Here is an 11776-nt window from a genome sequence, read left to right on the forward strand (position 1 = left end):
CTCCATTGCTGTTCATTGCAATCAGTATGGTCAAAATGTCATGTCATACGACAAGAAAGAATTTATCATGAAAAATTTTGCTGTTTAGCTCATGTCTTTTGCATTGTACATATTTTTTACTGTACAAACACATTACATGTACCGCTCATCATTAAACATTTGGCTATCGCTAGTGAAGAGTGTTTCGTTTGTTGGCTAGTTTTGCCGTTTAGAGAAAGGAATAATTTTATACAGTTAAGTAAAAACATCATTGTATTGTTTTTACAGATTTTCAACGCATGAAATTGTATTATTTTCACAATTTCAGCCTCAGGTTTATTCTTAAAATATTCTTTAAATTTCGCAAATTTCAGCCTCGATATTCTTATAAAACATATTCTTTAAAAAAGAAAGAGTGTATATGCACTACTTGATGAATTTCATTTATAGTCACAAACACCTTTATCTTGATTGTAAATAAATAATCTCTAATTTATCTATAAATTTATCTTTATTTGAGTCTCCACAATTAGTTATCTAAGCTTAATACTCCGAACAGTCTTTTTGCCCTCCGCTATTGAGAAGAAATGTCACACAATTACATAGCCGTGGGGAAAGTTAGGGCCCGAGGTGAGGAATCACTTAGTACACAAAGCAAAGTTTGTCAGTGCTTTAAGTGACCTCGCACGGCTACCAATGACTTCAAGGTGTTCGCACGCGCTGCGAAAACAGACCTTAAAATTTCGAAAGTAACGACCGAGAGTGGTGAAACCCTCCCACATCCCCAGAAAATAGTGGAATCAAGGATCAAAAGTATAATTTATTTTTCCTATCAATTAAGAGCGGCAAACTGATGACGATACAACAAGGGAAGGTATAGTGTAACGCTTACTATGAACATTAAGAAACGTCATGTTGCGCAGTGTTAAAACAAAACCCGTAAAATTTTTCTCAAGTAACAGGAACTAACAGAAACTTTTCTTCAAATTATAATTACTTCAATAAACAACTTCATCACATTACTAAAAGGAGGGCGTTAAAAGGAACGTTTCTTGAAATTAAAATTGAAAACTTAACCAGCACACCGAGATATATTTAAGGGCCTGTTTACAGGGAGAGAGAGGTCTACTCTAGCAAGCGTGTTAACCCTAGCTGGAGGGCAAAAGATAGCCCGGGTTTACAAGAAAAATTTTGGTGTAACCCTACAACCCGAGCGCGGGACAACTTAATGCGCGATTACACTCAAAGGGTCTGGAAACAAGTAGAAAGTTAACCCAGGTAGGCGGGTTAACCCTAGCTGGAGTGTTTACAAGGGAAAAAGTTAGCCCGCCTGCCAGGGTAACCCTAGCACGCAGATAGGGTAAACCGCCTACTCGTTTAACCCTAGCTAGCTGCCTTGTAAAGACGACGAAGAAAACAAGAGAAAATGTGTGAGTGCTAGGGTGACCCTCTCTCCTTGTAAACAGGCCCTAAGAATGGTCTACCTGATGAAGAGCCCACCCAAAAGGCAGCAACCACGACAGCGACATAAATTTGAACTGGAACACGAAGGATTTCATCTCATGTTTTAAAAAACTGTTTTCACGAGTTTAATACACCCATAGAGAAATACATGCTGCCCTGTTCCCATACCTTTTGGAAAAAGCCCCAAGGTAGCAGCGAGTTCCGTCTCACTTAAGTAGAAAAAGAATCACCTTTGAACACAGCCTCAAAGTTACTTAGCCTCAGATGTAATGAAGGATCGGCTGTACAGTGGCGCGAGTGGTGTGTAATTCTTATGAAAAATGCTAAAAGCTGCCTCTAAGACCGTGGGTTTTTATCAGAGTCAGAGTAGCTCAAAGACCGTCTTTGAGACCTTGCCTTGCCGATTTTGTGAGACAGTTAATATTCTAACAAAGCACCTCAGTGCTTAAAATTACGCGCAGAGATCCACTTGTTTTTCAATTGTTTGTTTGTCTTTGCTGGGCGTAATTTACTCAAGGCCTTTAACTTGACAGAATTTACCCATTAATGGACAACAACAACAACAATCTTTTATTTAAACACGACTTTTGTTTAAAGCTAGACTCTTCAGGGCCCTCTATATTCTGGTATAAAGATCATCCTTATGGCTTTTTTATGGCTTTTTAAAACTTTATCATTACTATTATTGTTGTACATGTAGTATTTGCCATTATAATTTGCCATTACATTGTAATAAAAAAAATATAAATATTTTTATTCGATTGGTTGTGTAACGATATGATGATGATGGTTTATTCGCCACTTTACATTAGCTTTAATAGACTATAATACGACCTCATTTTCTGCATTCATCAGATAAGTTGTCTTTGAGTATAACTTTTTCCAGTATGTGACTTCAGTGTTATGGCTGTTAAAAACTTAACAGAAGGGGTCAACATTTCACGATGAAAGATTCAATAAGAGTAATAAATATCAGTATACTTGCTTGTCATACGCACTGATATAAATATTTCACGGTTACAGTTTACTACCTTTAGGTGAGACAAATTGATATTGTAACAGCCGAACAATGTTATTGCTGGCATGACATTAGAATCTCTCAGTTACACTACACTCATGGGTGTGCCACCTAAAATGTAGCCTAATAACGTTATTGCTGGCATGACATTAGAATCTCTTGGTTACACTACACTCATGGGTGTGCCACCTAAAGTGTAGCCTAATAACGTTATTGCTGGCATGACATTAGAATCTCTTGGTTACACTACACTCATGGGTGTGCCACCTAAAGTGTAGCCTATTAATGTTATTGCTGGCATGACATTAGAATCTCTTGGTTACACTACACTCATGGGTGTGTCACCTAAAGTGTAGCCTATTAATGTTATTGGTGGCATGACATTAGAATCTCTCAGTTACACTACACTCATTGGTGTGCCACCTAAAGTGTAGCCTAATAATGTTATTGCTGGCATGACATTAGAATCTCTTGGTTACACTACACTCATGGGTGCGCCACCTTAAGTGTAGCCTATTAATGTTATTGCTGGCATGACATTAGAATCTCTTGGTTACACTACAATCATGGGTGTGCCACCTAAAGTGTAGCCTAATAATGTTATTGCTGGCATGACATTAGAATTTCCTGGTTACAGTATGCTCATGGGTGTGCCACCTAAAGTGTAGCCTATTAATGTCATTGCTGGCATGACATTAGAATTTCTCGGTTACACTACACTCATGGGTGTGCCACCTAAAGTGTAGCCTATTAATGTTACTGCTGGCATGACATTAGAATCTCTTGGTTACACTACACTCATGGGTGTGCCACCTAAAGTGTAGCCTAATAATGTTATTGCTGGCATGACATTAGAATCTCTTGGTTACACTACACTCATTGGTGTGCCACCTAAAGTGTAGCCTAATAATGTTATTGCTGGCATGACATTAGAATCTCTCGGTTACACTACACTCATGGGTGTGTCACCTAAAGTGTAGCCTATTAATGTTATTGCTGGCATGACATTAGAATCTCTCGCTTACACTACAATCATGGGTGTGCCACCTAAAGTGTAGCCTAATAATGTTATTGCTGGCATGACATTAGAATCTCTTGGTTACACTACACTCATGGGTGTGCCACCTAAAGTGTAGCCTAATAATGTTATTGCTGGCATGACATTAGAATCTCTCGGTTACACTACACTCATGGGTGTGCACCTAAAGTGTAGCCTATTAATGTTATTGCTGGCATGACATTAGAATCTCTCGCTTACACTACACTCATGGGTGTGCCACCTAAAGTGTAGCCTAATAATGTTATTGCTGGCATGACATTAGAATCTCCTGGTTACACTATGCTCATGGGTATGCCACCTAAAGTGTAGCCTAATAATGTTATTGCTGGCATGACATTAGAATCTCTCGGTTACACTACACTCACGGGTGTGCCACCTAAAGTGTAGCCTATTAATGTTACTGCTGGCATGACATTAGAATCTCTTGGTTACACTACACTCATGGGTGTGCCACCTAAAGTGTAGCCTATTAATGTTATTGCTGGCATGACATTAGAATCTCTTGGTTACACTACAATCATGGGTGTTGCACCTAAAGTGTAGCCTAATAATGTTATTGCTGGCATGACATTAGAATCTCTCGGTTACACCACACTCATGGGTGTGCCACCTAAAGTGTAGCCTATTAATGTTATTGCTGGCATGACATTAGACTCTCTCGCTTACACTACACTCATGGGTGTGCCACCTAAAGTGTAGCCTAATAATGTCATTGCTGGCATGACATTAGAATCTCTTGGTTACACTACGCTCATGGGTGTACCACCTAAAGTGTAGCCTATTAATGTTATTGCTGGCATGACATTAGAATCTCTCGGTTACACTACACTCATGGGTGTGCCACCTAAAGTGTAGCCTAATAATGTTATTGCTGGCATGACATTAGAATCTCCTGGTTACACTATGCTCATGGGTGTGCCACCTAAAGTGTAGCCTATTAATGTTACTGCTGGCATGACATTAGACTCTCTCGGTTACACTACACTCATGGGTGTGCCACCTAAAGTGTAGCCTATTAATGTTACTGCCATCTTAAAAACATTATTATTTAATTTTTTCTATTTTGGTTGTTTTTTGGTTATCTTTTGGTCATCATCTTAATTCAACTGACAATGTTTTTATTAGAGCACATGTGTACATGAAGACAGGACTGATAGATGGTTACTCCATTTTAAGTCAGATTTTTTGCTGTGTTTAAATCTGTGTAAGGTCTTCTACAGCTTTTCCATGAAAAGTGCTTCACATGAATGCCTTCAATTTTGTTAGGAATTTCCTGTTCAGCTGGACACCTATAAATGTATTAAGTTGTCTGCCAGTTAGCAACCACATAGCAAATTGAATAGTGTGAATAATACTATACATTAACACATAACCATTATTGTCCATTTTTGACACCTGACTCAACAGACTTATTAAGTTTATGGTTAGTGATAAACCAATCATAATATGGGCTGCTGATAAAAATCAATTATAACATTTGAGTAAGTGCTGCATTATTATAATTATATAGAATATTGTCTGTTTTTAACCTGGTAAAAAGTGGCGAGATCAAATCCAAAGGAACCCCGGAAAACATAATTATGAAAGAGAGATTTTCACGGTTTTTTCACGCTATTTTAATTTGGGAGGGCAAACAGGGCAAAAACTGCAGTAAATGTATGGGGAAAATAGAGAATCTTAAGACTAACAACCTGAAATATTTTTCAGTAAATTAAAAACAAAGGTTAGAGGGTAAAACAATTTGTAGATCATATGATAAGTGGGAAGTTGCCTCGCTAGAAAAGCCATAATTAAGTTTTTCATTTTTCAATAGTCTGAAAAATAGTGTGAGTCGCAATTCGCAAGAAAATTTAGAGACATTTGTATACAAAATTTAAAAGTGCCTATCCTTGCATCACAGGAAATCTATTTTCATCACATTTGACTAAGGAAACCCTTTAGATCTGCTGTGTATCTGTTCCTTGTAACACATAAAACATTCAGGAAGTCACTGACTCTCAACTTATTAGGCAGCAAACTTTAAACTTTTCCCATACATTTACTGCAATTTTTATTGTGTTTGCCCCTCAAATTAAACAAGGTGACCTCTTAACATGATCATTGTCTTCATCAACATAATTGATTTTAGGGAACCAACCACATTGATTATTTTCATCAGGAAACTAAAATCTTGGACAGAATAAAATGAGAAATAAAACCACCTATCCACCCGAATCAATGATAAATTCGCATTTTTCCATCATTAAAATGGGGGGAGTGGCGGTCTTAATTTTTCATTTATTTTGCCCTTGATTGCACTCAATATAACAATTTGTAAAATGACTGTCATTGCGGTCCACGATACCATCCCGTCCTTTCAATCAAAAGAAAATACATGTTAGCTGACCAAAGCTGACCTCTGACCCTACTCCAGCAAAATCAACCCAGGCCCCCCATTGGCAAAAAAGTAACTTAGGTGCCTCAAGCGGGAAAATAAACTGAATTTGAGCTCTCGAAAACACAAGGTCAGCATTGGTCATGCTGTAATGGCCTTTGCCAATCAAAGCGCCACTAAAAGTGAAGTTATTACGGTACTTCCCCTCCAGCTAAACTCAAAAAACATTGTTCGCAAACTTACCCCTGTTCTTGACCATGTCCTTTTCGAACTGTGAGCAAATTAAATCCAGGTCGTTCAGGGTATTCTTTTGAAGTGCGCTCTTGGCAAGATGTTGGCGTGACAACATGGCCAGCAAACCAAATGAAGAAGCCACCACTTTAATTCCAAAGCTTTGCCACGATAACTGGAGCAATCGGCAAGGCAGGATCCAATTTCCACTCGTGCAAATTCGTCTGAAAACTTGCTACCACCGCTCTTTTCTTAAAAAAAATCTTTATCGGACTTAAGATACAATCACGTTCGTTTAGAACACACCGAGTTTTTTTCGAAGTAAGATCTGGATTGATGCCGCGAGCGAAAAGATAAAATCCCTTCCTTGGCACAATCTTCGATCGAAGGTCAACCGTGAACTCGCTTTAAGGTCGAGGCTGCAGGTCACGAGGTGAAATGTAAAACCTGTTTCTCCGTCACGGGAAACCATGCTTAGTTAAAATAACAACACTTTCCAGATGCCGAAGATACGTGAGATGACAGTCGCTGAAACCGCTTTAACAAGATTATAACGCCTGCAACAACCGCAAAACAAAAATCTCCGCGGGAGGAGATACTTACAGTAGACATCACTTGTGTCTTCTCATGACGTACACCCCACTGACTCGAGCCGCTTCTGTTTGTTGTCCAAACTATATTTATATATAATCCGTATAGCGATATTTAACAGTACATGAACCAAGGAGCATTGGCGTACGAGCTGGGGGGGGGGGGCGAGGGGGGCTGCAGCCCCCCCCCAGCCATGAAACTAATTGTTACGTAATTTTTCTGGCAAAACGGTCATGATTCGGGCAACGACACTTGAGAGAAAACATTTCAAAATAATGTTGTTGGCGTGATTTCCAAGACTTTTTTTTTTATGAATCTCCGTGTGATTAGACGTCCACAAAAAGAGCCGTTTTGAATGTCTTGACCGTGGGTGTTTTAATTTCTTTCTTAAATTTTTCTTTGGGGGTGTCTAGAAAACCCGAATAGCGAATAGCAATTGCGAATAACGAATGCGAATAACGAACAGCGAATAGCCCCGAATAAAATGTAGGGGTAACCACGCGTTTTTTAAAGTTATCGATTTTTTTGAAAACTTTTACGGTGCCTGTTGCATTTTTTCCTGACGGGAGAACTCGAAAAAGCTGTGGAAATACTCGCCTACGGCTTGTGTTCCCACAGCATTTCTCCTTCTCCCAAACTTCCACTCGTGTTTCTATTAAACAATTAGATTATGAGCTCGAGATTTCTATCGCGCGATAGAAATCGAGAGCGAAAATCTAATTGTTTTAGTATAAATCTACCAGTCGTTCAAAACTTTATCTAAATCCTCTTCACAGACACTTCGAAAACGCCAGGAAGCGGCCGTCTTTTGTTAACAAGGGCACACTGCTACGCTACTCACTATCTATCACAGAACAGATAGTGAGTAGTGTAGCCAATCAGATAACAGCATTTGTGATAGAAAGCTAGTAGATTTATACTAAAACTCGATAGAAACACGGTACATGTTTTCTATTTCTTCAATAAAACATGGGTTTCTGACCAATCAGAGCGCGCGCAGGCTCCTATCTATATTATAACTATAAACCAGAAAAATTTTGCTCCGCGCAAAAAAAGCCAAAGTACGAGTTTTAGCGCTACAGTGTTACGCAGGACATGAGGTAGCGGTTTTCATTGCGAGGTTGCGTGAGAGATGACAACAGTAGACTATTCATTCTTTTCATTCCTTTATTAACTGTCTTCCTACTCAACACGATTGTGTGCTCCCTGTGGACATACCGTCCTAACTTCGACACTGTGTTACTTCACAATTGGAGCAGCTTGCAACGAAACTACTTAGTCAAAACTCCAGCAGACATAAACGTACTGAGTTGTGGACCAAAAGCGTAAAAAAAAGGTCCGGAATTGCGGACGCCATTTCCCCAGCGCAACATCCGCAAAAATCCTCACAGCATGTACGCGTGTGTGCTTAACGCGTGTGCCGCATTGGATGACGCAAATTGCTCTAAAAATAGCAAAATTGTCCCAGCTCATAGGGACAGCCCCAATACCAAAAATAGCGCGCGCTTACGGTCTCCGTCTCCTGATTGGACTTTATGGCAACATTGAAACAGATTCCTTGCGCGATTCAGAGGAAAACTTACGTCTTTCGCAAAGTGACAAAACGTTTACTGTAACTGACGTTTTTTTCACAAGAAGGCTGTCAGGCGTTAGGAAGGGTAATGTGACAAGGAAACTTCCCAAGCTCGGCAGATTTCATGCGTTTTCATGTGTTTGGTTCTTTTAAGTCTCAAGTTAGGTAACGCTGTTTACTTCCAATAATGCCTTCTTGTTTAAATGGGTTTTAAAATCGATATTAATATGAAGTGGTTATGTGGATTTTTGTTTTGAATATCAAAACCGAAAAAACGCTACGATCATTACTGGCAACAGAATAAGACCATGCTATTGCGTGACGAGTTGATGTCATAATTAAATTGGTTCTTGTTATAAGACGAGTCAGAAAAATTATCCAGAATCAACACCAATCTGCCGTTTACCGTTAGCTACTAGTACTGACTGCATGATGTTTAGCTGTATTGCTGGTAGCAGTTTCATGCAGTTCTAACAAACAAAGTCACTAATCAACTGTTAAAATCAAACCTTGATAAAAGTTGGCTTGATATCACATTTCCCAGGGTGAAAAAAACTCTAATTTTTTTTCGCTGTACATCGTAACCAGACAAACTTTTTGGATTAACCTTATCATTTAACTTTTAAGAGTCCACTGAGTGTTGCTACCTCCAAGAGCTTTTAATTCACGCTTCCGCAGTAAACCACTAAATTAAATACAAAATAGGAAATCTGGCTTCCCTGCGTAAATTTTTCTCACGCATAAAAGTAACTCAAACGTTGATTATTCACGTGATTCCCTCCTTCCACCCCATATCATCTTTCCAGGACGCCTTGGAAAAACGACTAGTTTAATATGCAATTCTAACAATCACAAAATACCATGCTGAGGCAGTACCACTTGTATTTATTTCCATTTTTTTTTCATTGTCCTTTCAGCTGCAACATTTTATGAGTTTCTGAACAAAGAATGTTAGGTATATTATTGGCCGTGTAAAATTATGATGTGCAACTATCTGGATTAGGAAAGACCTCATTTAAATTATTTTTCTTAATAGAGATCATTTCTGCAACAGTCTGCTTGCCAAAATCACTAAAGTATAATCACTTAACGTCATCTTGCTAGAGAAAAACTGCATTCAAATCTTATTTCAACACACAGTTACACTAATATATACAACTACAAAACTAGTTTCATTTATGAGCCCTTAATTTGGTCCCCATAACAAATTTAAATCCAAGGTGACTTCATGTAACCATGCATGAAATATAAACCTTGATACCACATGCTAAACTAATATTTTCATTTTTATTTCTACTTATTTATTTATCTATTTACTGGTTTATTTCTATCTTATTGTTATTGTTTCTATTGGGTTATATTATTGTCAGTTGTTATTATTCTGTATCAAGTAATATTTTTCGTGCATGGTTACATGAAGTCATCCCAAATTCAAATCTTTACTGGCAACCAACTGAAGAGGTCACAGACAAAGCAAGTCTTGAAGTGGCATATACTATGTAACTGTGTATCGAAGGAAAATTCAAACAAAGCTTTTCCCAAAACAAGATGCTGTTCAGTAATCATACTTTCTTGCTTTAACAATTAGAACTTTTTGAAGGAGGCTATTGTCCGTGATTTATATGCTCCCACAACAATGCAATGCTTGGTTTAAGTGAGTGGTAAAAGCGTCCATAGAGGGGTGAAGCTGTATTTTTCTATGTCTTCTTCCTTGATGACTAGAGCAGGGCTTGAAAAAAGTGCTGTCCAGTTGTCCGGGACAAGTTGATTTTGCTACTGGGCAAGTTACTTTTCATTCTCACTCAGCCAATGGGCGAGGGCTCGGGCAAGTCGTCCTCCAAGTAAATAACACTTGTTCCTTCAATCACGGATCTCCATTGCTTTCCATTTGTAACAGTTTGGAAGTGATTACATTTACTGCATTTAGTGTTGGTGAGTTAGGAAACAAGTCAATGAAGGCTTGGCCATCTCCTAAGGATTGCATTAGACTGGGATCCAGTGGAATAGAAACTACAAAGAAGGAAAAAAATATATTCTATCAAGATCTAAAAGCAAGATATAGTTAGGAGACTCTCCTCTGTGATAACTGACTGATTTCAATGTCAAATTGAACACATCACATCAGTGAGAATTTTCTGCAATTTGTAATGACTCCTGGACTAGATCACAAACAACCTGTTAATCTGCTATGTGATAAGCTTGACACAAAAAATAATTTGGTTGACATTCCTTATTAAGCTTCCAGCAAAGAAGACCTTTGCATTTCCAGACAACATACTTCATTGCTTTTTTTATTTAACAAATAAAGAAGCTTAAGCTGTGTATTACACTGTGACAAAACATGATGGGCATTTGACAACACGAAGGAAATGTAGAAAACATGAACCGCAGGTGAATGATGTAGAGGTAATGTGGCAAAAAACAATAGTCATGCTTTTTGTTTGTTTCATACCCTGATAAAAAAAAAAATGGGGTTTTGACCAATCAGAACATGTGCAGGGTCCTATCTATATTATAAATACTAATATAGACGAGTGCAACAAATAGTGGGAAAAGACCATTTTCCACAAAACATGATCTAGCTTGCCCCTAACCCCTCTATCCCCCTTCCCGTGTAGTCACTGATGTTAATAAGTATTTTTACCTAAAAATGGAACATCATAGCTCTTTGCCAAGGCTTCACCTCCTGCTTTTGAAAATGCACGCATTTGTACATTCCTAAAAAAAGAAAGTGGAATATTATTACATATTATGAAGATGAAGAAGTGAACTTTCCGAGATCCAAAGGCTTATTAATAATAATTATTGACAGCAATAAATTAGAATTATAATAAATACTTTATGCATACCTGAGGAGTAGTGATAAGAATTGCTCCATCTGGATTATAATGTCACAGGATTTCTACTACTGTAATGTGCTCATCAGATGTCCCTGGATTGAACAAAACCAATCTAAGAACAGGGCAAAAATGATAGGATTACACTGCATACTGCAAAATGAGATGTGCACAATTGCACTATCAGCAAAGTTAACAATAAAGAGTATATCTACTCTGATCAAGGGAGGTCAACTACAGTCTCCTAGTATGGAGTATTGTTCCCTCCCCCTTAATCTCCTTAATATAATATCCCCGTCTTTTTGCAGTTCAGGTTGCCCAACAACTTGTTGGTACTCATTTCTCCTCCTATGTGATGGGAGCCATTGCAAGTCAAGTCTCTCATCAATCACCTAAGAACGCAGTACACAGACCCATAGAATCCAGGCCTATTGATCTAGAGTGTATGACATTAACCACTGGGCCACTGTACCTCACACATCAGCACATCACAAGCCTCTGAAAATTACATTCTATATTGTTATCATACCTGGAGGTGTATCCATAACCTGGCAATCCAGGTCACCCCAACACACATCTGATAGAAACTGCTTGATCATTGCTGAAAAAAAAAACATACCGGTAACTGTCACGTTAGAACTCAAGGAAG

The 11776-nt window shown here is 38.3% G+C and overlaps 1 protein-coding gene and 1 long non-coding RNA gene across 4 annotated transcripts in view; both read right to left on the reverse strand.

Annotated features, from left to right (window-relative positions):
* Positions 1-4622: 4622 nt before the first annotated feature.
* LOC149112765 (uncharacterized) lies at positions 4623-6801 on the reverse strand. The gene is made up of 2 exons (XR_016207566.1): positions 6139-6801; positions 4623-4810 (listed from the first exon to the last, which is right to left on the reverse strand). It is a non-coding gene; the product is annotated as an uncharacterized LOC149112765 (long non-coding RNA).
* Positions 6802-9155: 2354 nt separating this feature from the next.
* Positions 9156-11776, reverse strand: part of LOC110063852 (cytosolic Fe-S cluster assembly factor NUBP2 homolog) — a 5918-nt gene continuing 3297 nt past the window's right edge. For 2 of the 3 annotated variants that reach the window (XR_016207565.1, XM_089290757.1), the window contains 4 exons: positions 11657-11728; positions 11140-11242; positions 10935-11008; positions 9156-10300 (listed from right to left, as the gene is read on the reverse strand). Coding sequence is in view for 2 of the 3 variants with exons in the window: in XM_089290757.1 (XP_089146883.1) it covers positions 10155-10300; positions 10935-11008; positions 11140-11168 (249 nt within the window). In the remaining variant the exon portion in view is untranslated. Of the gene's footprint in view, positions 10301-10934; positions 11009-11139; positions 11243-11656; positions 11736-11776 lie in introns of those variants that run through there. The other variant, XM_089290758.1, reaches the window with a different exon arrangement.

Source organism: Orbicella faveolata, unplaced genomic scaffold (genome assembly GCF_042242905.1).
Source record: "Orbicella faveolata isolate gen_17 unplaced genomic scaffold, um_ofav_v1 contig_2, whole genome shotgun sequence".
Classification (NCBI taxonomy): Eukaryota; Metazoa; Cnidaria; class Anthozoa; order Scleractinia; family Merulinidae; genus Orbicella; species Orbicella faveolata.